This window comes from Ascidiella aspersa, chromosome 2, assembly GCF_963924565.1.
Source record: "Ascidiella aspersa chromosome 2, kaAscAspe10.2, whole genome shotgun sequence".
NCBI classification, from domain to species: domain Eukaryota; kingdom Metazoa; phylum Chordata; class Ascidiacea; order Phlebobranchia; family Ascidiidae; genus Ascidiella; species Ascidiella aspersa.
Window position 1 is genome coordinate 9638855 of NC_139448.1, and position 12229 is coordinate 9651083.

Below are 12229 nucleotides of genomic sequence, written 5' to 3' on the forward strand. Positions count from 1 at the left end.
GAAAGTTAAGCTAAATTAAGAACTAATATTTTCAATTAGCTAAGTGAGTAGGTAAACTAATATTCAATCTGCAACTATCTAAGCTAACTGCATTTATTAAAAGTATGTATATTTACAGGCCAACTGATTATAAGCGTTGTTGGTCGAAAACAGTATTATCAACCAGCATAGTAAAGATGTACCAAATTGAAATACATCTACAACACTGACCAAGAAAACCATTTTCAAAGATTGGCTATACTACTACAGTTATTATGAGTTTTATAACCAGTAAGACAACACTCAAACTGGATATTTCCGACATCTATTATAATTATCATACTTGAAAAGTTCTCGGAAATTTTCTCTTTAGGACTGTTTCTTCATCCGAGCTACCATCACTGTCACTTCTACTAGCTTTTTTGCGTTTGCGCTTTAGGCAACCAAACGCACAGCATTGCATGCCTGGCATTTTTATACTTTATTTGGATAGTTAAAGCAAAACTGGTCAACTGCAATACATATTCAAATATTATCATCAGCAGTCGATTCTCATTACCCATCTATAGTTGGGTAATACTAATTTACGGAATGATGAATGGTCGGAAATGTCGGAACGCTCAATAATTTAAGTGTTACCCTGTTAAAACAATTATTAAACCAACGCACAATATTTGGGTTACAGTGGGGGTTAGCGTTTGGGTGAAGGTGGGTCAAGTGTTATTATATTTAATAAGAATACTGTGAGCGTTCCGACCATTTATCTTTCCATAGATTAGTGTTACCCATCTAGTTTGAATTTGTGAAAAATAGCTACTTCAAAAGTATTTATATACATGCCACTGTCGGTGCCTCCTAAGAAAAAAATAGACAGAAAATGGCCAATCTGTTAACGTTGTGCTCAAAATTACTATTAATAAATTTCTGGCCGGTAACTGTCTATACTCCAGAGTTTTACCAGCAGCTTCTCAATCAAAAACTAAGCTGAAAGGTTGGGTGGCATTGAAGTGGGAAAAAAATCATACTGACCTAGAATTATACCACAACGATGACCCGACAAAACTTTTTAAGGAATTGCAATTACTTAAAATTTCAGAAATATATAAATTAGAATTTGGGAAATTTATGCACAAATTCCACAGCAATGCTTGCTCTACCTCCCACATTTAGCTCTTACTTTACTAAAATTTCTGATATACACGATCATGTTACTAGGTTAAAGGATACTAGGCAATTATTTTTACCTCGCACAAACACATCACTAGAGCAGAGATCACTTGGCTACTAAGGACCAGTGGTATGGGGAAATATTGATATCAATTTAAAATCATTATATATAGTGAAATGGGGCACCTTGACTGGTAAACCTGTTGGTTGTATCGGTGCCTCCTGGCATAATATTCTTATTGCATTTGTTGTTGTATTAACGTTATGTGCCAAAATAATAAAATTGAATTGAACGCACATAATTTGTGTTAGGGTGTGCGTTAGCGTTTTGGGTTAGGGTGGGTCAATAATCAATATAATAATACCTGAACCACCCAAATCCAAAGGCCAACTCGCATCCTAACCCAAATATTGTGCGTTGATTTAATAATTGTGGTAGGATTCTAGACCAGCGCCGTGCCTATATATTGAATATATAGGCACAGGTTTCGTCGTTCTAAAAATGCCGATTTTTGCGTTAATTATACAGTATTAGGTTTTTTCTCTTCCAAATGATTAGAGTATGGCTTGCAGCCTTAGAAACCATTAATTTTAAGTAACAAATGTTAATAAATAGTCGGAAAACGCTGTTACTAGCACCTTCCTCCATAAGCCGTAATGCAAAATTTACGCACTTTAGGACCTTTACAAGATGGAGTTTCAGCCTTCTAATTGGCTTCAATTTTCAACCACTAGTTGCGCTATCCAGGTTTTATAGAGATCAGTGGTATCAACCGACAATTTAATGATGTTTTGCCTTTTTTCGTGGAAGTTACGCATGGACAGTTCAATTAAAATACAAACTTTATTCCTTCAGCTGGGTTGTCATCATAGTTTATTTGCTTGATAAATTAGTTTTTATAGCAATAAACCTTTTTTCACAAATAAAAACGTTTCGTTTTTTCTAAATAATTATTGTTCCTTTAATTTCCGTTTTATATAAGCTATATTTAATTACTAACATGTTACGACAAATTGACCAAAATATTTTAGTTACTTAGCAATTTATAAACTTCAAACAAGTAAAGGTATAATGTCATGTATTTTATAAGCGATCCATTTATAAGCAAAGTGTCGTGTCGTAAGAGTTTGCAATAATTAAATAGAGAAATATACAATTGTTGGATCCAAATCGAGTCCTGGGTGAATGTCCAAACAAATTACTGTAGGTTTTATTTACAGAAATAGATTATTGTCTAAAAAAATCAAAAATTGAAGATCTAAAATGCCCTATGTTTGTATATTTTATTGCGAAAATCGATTTTTTGAGCAAAATTAAGGTGACTGATAGGAATTAATTCTTAGTTTCACGATGCATGAAATGTATTTACAAGTTGTCAGCTATTATAACAGATCAATCGCATCTCAGTTTCATGGTACTAGCTTTCAACGCAACGTGACTTCCCTTCCAATGGGCCCAGACGATGTTCTTCTTATATCTGGTCGATGTTCTTGCCCACTCCCCATTCAAGTGCGAGTGGAGGCAATTACCGAACCACCAAGCTCCGTGGTAGCGGCTGGCGCAATTTACATCGGAACTAAACAACAGGATGCTATCGTTAAAGCGATTATCCATAAAATTGTAAATTAATATTCAGGAATTAAACAACGTTTAAATAAATACAGAGCATCTTATCATGGTAACTTAAATTTGAGCTCTTGTTAAAAGTGACTTCCCCAATGCAAAGTAGCAATAATAAAAATTTATCAGCCGTTTAAGCAAAATTTGCTAAACAAAAAATCGATAGCATTTGGACGTAACTATTTTTACGTGTTAATGCGCTTTGTAAGGTGGTCGAATGGTAGTAATGCAGTTTGTGTGATTGCAAAAAAAAATACAACAATTATTTTTTCCTTTTTGTATTTTCATAATTTTTAATTCTTCTTGCAAACATAAAACGCAAATATCGACTTACTGTGTGTCATGGTCTCGGTCTTTGGTTGAAAACTGCATTCCGTTGTGTCGCGTCGTCAAACTGTCACCAGCTGTACCACTGTACCCAGCTACCAGCAGTGTGTAGTTGCTAGCCTCGTTCCCAACAGAGAATGAACTGAAAAAGCATCGTTGTTAAAACAAAGATAAAGTCCAATGTTGTGCAGTTCATGTTGAATGGGGAAAGCAGTCGATTAATATTTTCGGTATTTGTACTTGCTAAACATACAGAATAATATGTTTTGGAATTTTACTAACTCACCTGTATTCTGCGTATGCATGGGCATCGTTGAAATCGTACAAATCAACGCGAAGCCGACATTGCTTGCCAGATGTTAGCGTGTGGATTCTTTCCAAGCCTGTGCATTATTAAGACTTTTAACATAAGTTGTGTAATCGACAATTGCGTACAATGCGTATGTGGTTTTACAAGTTCTTTCCTTATATGTGTGTGATGTAGTGTAAGATTCTGGCTACATTTGATTAATGTCGTACATTAAACTGCTAAATTTGGCAGTTGTACGAAAGTAATTTAAAAACTTTTTTTGCACTTAAGCTGTTCACATACCCAGCCAAAATTCGCCTGAAAAGTCTCCGAATCCGTTTTTGTATTCGGTCCAGTTGCGATAGAAATCCACACTTCCGTTAAACCTTCGCTGGAAAACCTGCAAAACAAGAATTGATAGAAAACTGGTTTCGTGATAACTTTGCAAGTTTGTGTTGGCGACTAAAAATATAAGATTCAATGGATTCAATTGTTGGCAGGAGTTAGGGAATCGGCTACGATCCGATATTATCGGACATCCCTAGTTGGTGGCCCGATTTTAGCAAAAAGAATTCAAACTTCCTAAAATTAACCAACAATTATATAAAAGCTTACAAAATGCAATTCAAATCAATGCCCGTTTTTTGCAAATGCGTTGTTAATGCATTGTTGTCCTCTTACCGTCCATCCGTCTTCGATGAGAAGTGTTGCCCTCGAGTTAAGTGACGTCACAATCCTTTCTAACTCTGAAAAGTTTGTTGTTGTTTACATTTACATTGGTTCGGATAACAACTTAAACAAACACCGCATTACAAGCCACATGGCTTCCTACAGCATAAAGCCTAGAGCAGAACCTTCACATTATTAAACCATAAAGATGCAATAACTCTAGGTTTTATGTTATTTAATCATTGTGTTACTTTAAACAGCAGCTCACACATGCGATGTAGAACCAAGTTACCTCTCACTTTCTCCCACATTTCTTGCAAAGCGCCTTCATCACTCTGAGCAACTTCACCCTTTTCGCCTTTTAAGCCCCTAAATCCGGTAATTCCCCTGGGCCCAAGTTTACCAGGAAGACCTTGATCGCCCTTGGCTCCACGTGGCGCACCTAGGGACCCACGTGTTATTGTGACGTCATTGTCACAAACAGGAACTGTGACGTAACTGCATCGGTTTGCGTCACACGTCACAAGGAAGGAGAGACAGATTGTAATAAACTTAACTAGCATTTTGTTTTCAGTTATGGCAAAACAAAACAAAACCTAATCAAACCAAATCAAACCTAAACAATCAAAACAAACAAATTTGACCAAAGCAAACCATATCAAACTAAAGCAAACTAAAGCAAGCGAAAGCAAACCAAAGCAAACCAAAGCAACCCATAGCAAGCCAACGCAAGCCAACGCAAGCCAACGCAAGCCAACGCAAGCCAACGCAAGCCAACGCAAGCCAACGCAAGCCAACGCAAGCCAACGCAAGCCAACGCAAGCCAACGCAAGCCAACGCAAGCCAACGCAAGCCAACGCAAGCCAACGCAAGCCAACGCAAGCCAACGCAAGCCAACGCAAGCCAACGCAAGCCAACGCAAGCCAACGCAAGCCAAATCAAACCATGGCAGGGCAAGGCAGGGCAGGGCAAGGCATTTTTATCCTAACTTTCGGTAACTTGCCAAACCATTTTTTTTACCCAAAGACACTTTTTGCACTTCAGGACACTTTTGAACACTTTAATTTTACTTTTGGTCACCGGAAGTCACCTGAGCACACCGGAAATTGCGCCAGGTCAAGGCACACTTGCCGCAACTAACATCCTACTAAGAGGTGATGCAAGTCAAGGCAGGGTTTGAATAATTAGGAAGCGTTACATTTACAAGTTTCATGCATCTTGTCATTTTTTTATAGGCTAATCAAAAATGTCCCGAAAACTTTGTTATATATATTCGTGTTGTTTTGTTGGGTTGGTTGCGAGGGATTATATTGAAATGTTGTCGCAACAATATAAAATACTTTTACTGTATAAATTTTTACCATGCCTTGGTTTGAGCAATCACTGTTGAAACAGAGTTTAAATCTGTAGTTTTGAGCAATATGCAAACACGTTTATGTGCCTAATAAGCCACGTTTTATATTGAAAGTTTTGCCAATTTAAATCCAATAAACGCAAGATTTATTTATTTATGACGCCATGTTATGACGTACCTTGTAACGTCGTCGTTAAGAATGCGTTAAACTTAAGCTTTTTGTTGTTGCGGCCCTTGTATAATTATATTTGTTTAGACCTGGTGTTGATATGTTTGAATGGTACAACAATTACAACAGGTGCTAAAAGAGATGTGTACACTGCCTGTAGGATTCGCATTTAAATTTGCGGTGGTAAAATATTTTGTGTTGTAAGAGCAATAGTTTTTTTTACTTAGAGAGGCCTCTTTATGAAAGGCAAGTTGCATGTGCATAGTTTTACTAGGCAAGCCACTTCCAACACAAATGTTGCACGCGCGGGACAATAGGGCGCAGCAGGGATGCCAGCAACCGCCTCGTCGTGACGCGAGCTGGACAAAGCAAGCGAATATGAACGAATTCTGTATGAAAGTTTTTCTGCTGCTAGATGGCTGTCGTTAGCTACAAAGTGCTAAAACGCAATATTTCAGGTTTTTACCCCCCAAGCAAAGGCCCCTGGGAGTGCAGCCTCATAAACTTTTACAAAGCACCTACATACCTCTCTACGCCATGTCTGAAAATTTGAAGGTTCTACGATGTCTACTTTTTCTATAAAGCTTCGGACAAAACTCGGTCTGAAACATACCATAGGAAACCATAGGAAACCATAGGAAACCATAGGAAACCATAGGAAACCAAAAAAGAACTAGACGGGGATGCGGTTGTTGTATATTTTGTCAGGGGGTATATTTTCAGGGCTTAGTGTTTATTTTCACTTTTATTTTTTATTATTTTTTCAATTGATTTTATTTTTATTTTTTTTATTTTATTTTTTTTTTTATATTTTATTGATTTTTTTCATTTTTTTTTACTTTTTACTTAATATTTTTTTTGTATTGTGTATTTTATATTATATATTTTGTTTTTCTTTTTCCTTAACTTGTTTCTGCAAGCAAAAACAGATATGGGCCGAAAACTTCCCCACTTAACTTATGCCTTTGATGCGAAAGGGGTTCAAATATGGCGTAGATTTTGGGAAATGAAACATATATTTGATAAATAGAATTTACGTAGAAAATGCGAACAAGCATGTTATTACATTTTGACCAGCTTACGTGTTTGAAAAGCAAATATTATCATTCTCTTAAAGACTTAAAATGGTTTAACGCCTATGGTTTGCTATACTTTTGCAAACTTTTACCCGGTAAATTTTTACCATGGCTTGGTCCGAGCAATCACTGTTAAAACAGGCTTTAAATCTGTAGTTTCAAACAATATGAAAAACACTATTATGTGCCTAATACGCAAACTATTAAATCGTAAGTTTTGCTAGTTGTTTAGGCCAGATGTTGGTATGTTATTTGGAGCAACATGCACAACATGTGCTAACAGAGAGGGGTGTACTGCCTCAAGATTTCGCATTTAAATTTGCGGCGGTAAATACAACCTATTGACACTTGATTATTAGGCGAAGCTTATCGCAAAGCAATTGGTCGCCCCAAAAAATGCTGACGCCGCATTTAAAGCAAGCATTATAAATGTGTCGCCGATATTCTGCCTTGAACATCCCTACTCGAAATGCTTCCCTGCGTTAATTGTACGGTAGGTGAAAGTTTATTTACGGCCTTACCTCTTTTTGTATTACCGCGACAATACGATGAAATACGATTTGGAGAATATTTGAAAAAATCGTATTTGGAGAATATTTGCTATTTGCACCTGTATAGTATGTTACTCCAATCCAACATATCAACACACAATTTTAAGTTGTGTAGGCCTGGTGTTGATATGTTGGATTGGAGTTGCCAGCAGATTTCGCATTTAAATTTGCGGCGGTAAAATAAGTTGTTTCTTAAGACCATTAAGTAATTTTACTAAAGAGAAGCCTCTTTTTAAAATGCAAGCCGCACTAGCCCAGTTTTGGACGTGCCACTTCGCACAATGATAGTCTCACGCGCGGAACAATAAAGCGCAGCAGGCGGTGAGTCGCTTCGTCACTTTACAAACTGGACAAAGCAAGTGAATATGAACGAATTCTGTATGAAAGTTTTTCTGCTGCTAGATGGCAGTCGTTAGCTACAAAGTGCTAAAACGCAATATTTCAGGTTTTTACCCCCCAAGCAAAGGCCCCTGGGAGTGCAGCCTCATAAACTTTTACAAAGCACCTACATACCACTCTACGCCATGTCTGAAAATTTGAAGGTTCTACGATGTCTACTTTTTCTATAAAGCTTCGGACAAAAATCGGTCTGAAACATACCATAGGAAACCAAAAAAGAACTAGACGGGGGTGCGGTTGTTGTATATTTTGTCAGGGGGTATATTTTCAGGGCTTAGTGTTTATTTTAAATTTTTATTTTTTTCAATTTTTTTTTTTCTTATTCATTTTTAAATTTTTATTTTATACTTTTTATTTTTTAATATTTTGTATTGTGTATTTTATATTATATATTTCATATTTTGTTTTTCATTTTCCTTAACTTGTTTTTGCAAGCAAAAACAGATATGGGCCGAAAACTTCCCCACTTTGATGCGAAAGGGGTTCAAATATGGCGTAGTACTTGGGGAATGATCGAAACATATATTTGATAAATAGAATTTACGTAGATAATGTGTATGGCCATTTTATTACATTTTGGCCAGCTTACGTGTTTGAAAAGCAAATGTTATCATTCTCCTAAAGACTTAAAATGGTTTAACGCCTATGGTTTGCAATACTTTTGCAAACTTTTACTCGGTAAATTTTTACCATGGCTTGGTCCGAGCAATCACTGTTAAAACAGACTTTAAATCTGTAGTTTCAAACAATATGAAACACACTATTATGTGCCTAATACGCAAACTATTAAATCGAAAGTTTTGCTAGTTGTTTAGGCCTGATATTGGTATGTTGGTTGGAGCAACATGCACAACAGGTGCTAACAGAGAGGCGTACACTGCCTTAAGATTTCGCATTTAAATTTGCGGCGGTAAATACACCCTATTGACACTTCATTATTAGGCTGTAGTGGCAAGCTTGTATTCGGTCAGCGTGTTCTGATGAATGTAAGTAGTTGCCACGTGCGCGACACGCAAACACAAAACACACGAAAAAGGCAAATGCGAACACGTACATAAAAAGGCATAAGACACGCTTCGCTTAACATGCTGCAGGGGCTACATTACTCCCCCCCAGAAGCGGGTTAAAATTTTTACGTGGCCGACCTCGTCTTCTGGGAACGTGCAGTTGCACTGGTTGCGTTGGGTCTACATAAGCAGGTTTAAGGCGATCAACAGAGATAGTTTGTCGCTGTCCCTCAATGTCTACAACAAAATACTTAGCGTGGCGTTCGAAAACTTTATAAGGGCCCTCATAAGGAGGATTTAAAGGGGGGCGGTAACCATCTTTGCGAACAAAAACATATGCACAACTTAACAAGACACGCGGAACATCAATGATAACATTACGATGCTTTGACATTGGCGTGGGGAGAAAGTTACCAATTGAGTTTCGAAGCGTTTGAAGAAACTCTGTCGGCTCACCCAAGTTGTGAGGGATAAAATCCCCAGGCAGGGAAATAGTTGTTCCATAGACCAACTCCGCGCTTGATGCAATTTTACCAGATGCCAGATCTAAACATATGTTTCTTGTTCCATATGTATTTATGTTACTTCCGTTGGCTGCGATAAGTTTGGGGCCGCTGGATTGCTTCCGTTTTTGAAGAGATGAGGCAGGGTAAACGCTGATTTCCGCTCCTGTGTCGATCAAAAAGTTTCTTGCGGATATTTTGTCCCATACGTAAAACAAATTCCCTCTTTTGCCGACCGCTGAAGCATTTAGTAGCGGCCGGCTGTGTCGTTTCCCTGAAACGAACAAGGTTGCTGACATTTCCTCGCTTTGTCTTTAAACCTTTCGTGGAAGAAACACAAACCACCGGATTCGTTCCTTTGTATTTTTGTCGTTGAAAACGTTGGCTTCTTCTTGATTTTTGCGATAGTAAACTGCTGATCATCATTTCGCGCTTGCCACAACATGTCAGCACGTTGAGCCAGAAAGCGAGGATCTTCGAAACTTTCTTTTACCAAAACAACACGAATGTCTTCTGGCATAGTTTGCAGAAAGAGGTATCGGAAAAGAAAGCATGGCACATGGCCAGCCATAAGCGAGAGCATTTCGTCCATAAGCTGCGACGGCTTGCGATCTCCAAGCTCAGTTATGTGCAAAAGCTTTGCTGCTCGTTCATACTCGGAGAGGCTGAATGTGCTCAGTAATCGCTCCTTTATTGCGTTGTACTTGTTCCTTTCTGGTGGATCTTCCAATAAATCGATCAGTCTACTTGCGGTATGCTGGTCCAAGGCAGATATGACGTGGAAGTACTTAGTTTCATCGCACGTAATTTTTCTTAAGTGAAATTGCGCTTCAGACTGTTGAAACCATACTCGAGGTTGCTCGACCCAAAACGTCGGAAGCTTCAGAGAAACGGCGCTTTGCATGCTTGAATCTTGATTTTCAACCATTAAACTCGTCTATAGCCAAGAAATTTCGTTTCTTGGACCGGGGTCACCAAATGTAGTGGCAAGCTTGTATTCGGTCAGCGTGTTCTGATGAATGTAAGTAGTTGCCACGTGCGCGACACGCAAACACAAAACACACGAAAAAGGCAAATGCGAACACGTACATAAAAAGGCATAAGACACGCTTCGCTTAACATGCTGCAGGGGCTACAAGGCGAAGCTCATCGCAAAGTAATTGGTCGCCCCAAAAAATGCTGACGCCGCATTTAAAGCAAGCATTATAAATATGTTGCCGATATTCTGCCTTGAACATCCCTGCTCGAAATGCTTCCCTGCTTTAATTGTACGGTGGGTGAAACTTTATTCACGGCCTTACCTCTTTTTGTATTACCGCGACAATACGATGAAATACAATTTGAAGAATATTTGAAAAAATCGTATTTGGAGAATATTTGCTATTTGCACCTGTATAGTATGTTACTCCAATCCAACATATCTACACACAATTATAAGTTGTGTATAATAATATAATAACTTATGGCTTTGAAGCGAAGGGGGTTCAAATATGGCGTAGATTTTGGCAAATGATCGAAACATACATTTGATCAATAAAAATTTACGTAGATAATGCTTACGGCCATGTTATCACATTTTGGTCAGCTAGCATGTTTAAAAAGTCAATATTTTCATTCTCTCTAAATGATTTAACGTCTATGGTTTGCTATACTTTTTCCAACTTTTACTGTGTAAATTTTTACCATGCCTTGGTCTGAGCAATCACTGTTGAAACAGAGTTTAAATCTGTAGTTTTGAGCAATATGCAAACACGTTTATGTGCCTAATAAGCCACGTTTTATATTGAAAGTTTTGCCAATTTAAATCCAATAAACGCAAGATTTATTTATTTATGACGCCATGTTATGACGTAGCTTTGTAACGTCGTCGTTAAGAATGCGTTAAACTTAAGCTTTTTGTTGTTGCGGCCCTTGTATAATTATATTTGCTTAGACCTGGTGTTGATATGTTTGAATGGTGCAACAATTACAACATGTGCTAACAGAGATGTGTACACTGCCTGTAGGATTCGCATTTAAATTTGCGGTGGTAAAATATTTTGTGTTGTAAGAGCAATAGGTTTTTTTACTTAGAGAGGCCTCTTTATGAAAGGCAAGTCGCATGTGCATAGTTTTACTAGGCAAGCCACTTCCAACACAAATGTTGCACGCGCGGGACAATAGGGCGCAGCAGGGATGCCAGCAGCGACGCGAGCTGGACAAAGCAAGCGAATATGAACGAATTCTGTATGAAAGTTTTTCTGCTGCTAGATGGCTGTCGTTAGCTACAAAGTGCTAAAACGCAATATTTCAGGTTTTTACACCCCAAGCAAAGGCCCCTGGGAGTGCAGCCTCATAAACTTTTACAAAGCACCTACATACCACTCTACGCCATGTCTGAAAATTTGAAGGTTCTACGATGTCTACTTTTTCTATAAAGCTTCGGACAAAAGTCGGTCTGAAACAAACCATAGGAAACCATAGGAAACCAAAAAAGAACTAGACGGGGGTGCGGTTGTTGTATATTTTGTCAGGGGATATATTTTCAGGGCTTAGTGTTTATTTTCAATTTTTACTTCATTTTAATTTTTTTTTTTTAATTTTTTTTTTAATATTTTGTATTGTGTACTTTATATTATATATTTTGTTTTTCATTTTCCTTAACTTGTTTCTGCAAGCAAAAACAGATATGGGCCGAAAACTTCCCCACTTAAAATATGCCTTTGATGCGAAAGGGGTTCAAATATGGCGTAGAATTTGGGGAATGATCGAAACATACATTTGATAAATAGAATTTACTTAGATAATGCATATGGCTATTTTATTAAATTTTGACCAGCTTACGTGTTTGAAAATCAAATATTATCATTCTCTTAAAGACTAAAAATGGTTTAACGCCTATGGTTTGCTATACTTTTGCAAACTTTCACTAGGTAATTTTTTACCATAGTTTGGTCCGAGCAATCACTGTTAAAACAGGCTTTAAATCTGTCGTTTCAAACAATATGTAAACACTATTACGTGCCTAATACGCAAACTATTAAATCGAAAGTTTTGCTAGATAAGTTTAGGCCTGATGTTGGTATGCTGGTTGGCGCAAGATGCACAACAGATGCTTACAGAGAGGCGTAGACTGCCT

General features: G+C 37.6%; 2 protein-coding genes across 2 annotated transcripts; both read right to left on the minus strand.

The window, feature by feature from the left end:
• Window positions 1-2539: 2539 nt before the first annotated feature.
• LOC146163506 (fibrinogen C domain-containing protein 1-like) lies at window positions 2540-4615 on the minus strand. The gene is made up of 6 exons (XM_083380527.1): window positions 4345-4615; window positions 4065-4129; window positions 3687-3783; window positions 3381-3477; window positions 3102-3236; window positions 2540-2723 (listed from the first exon to the last, which is right to left on the minus strand). The coding sequence occupies exons 1-6, from the start codon at window positions 4613-4615 to the stop codon at window positions 2540-2542; spliced, it is 849 nt and encodes a 282-aa protein (XP_083236653.1).
• Window positions 4616-9228: 4613 nt separating this feature from the next.
• Window positions 9229-10220, minus strand: LOC146163507 (uncharacterized). The gene has a single exon (XM_083382138.1). It carries the CDS (start codon window positions 10037-10039, stop codon window positions 9359-9361), a length of 681 nt encoding a protein of 226 aa, XP_083238264.1. The 5' UTR covers window positions 10040-10220; the 3' UTR covers window positions 9229-9358.
• Window positions 10221-12229: the final 2009 nt, after the last annotated feature.

Coding starts and splice junctions, on each gene's coding strand:
- LOC146163506 (XM_083380527.1), bottom strand. CDS start 4,615: ATGCTAGTTAAGTTTATTACAATCTGTCTCTCCTTCCTTGTGACGTGT. Junction 4,130..4,344: donor AATGTGGGAGAAAGTGAGAG/GTAACTTGGTTC, acceptor CAAACTTTTCAG/AGTTAGAAAGGATTGTGACG. Junction 3,237..3,380: donor CATGCATACGCAGAATACAG/GTGAGTTAGTAA, acceptor ATGCTTTTTCAG/TTCATTCTCTGTTGGGAACG.
- LOC146163507 (XM_083382138.1), bottom strand. CDS start 10,039: ATGGTTGAAAATCAAGATTCAAGCATGCAAAGCGCCGTTTCTCTGAAG.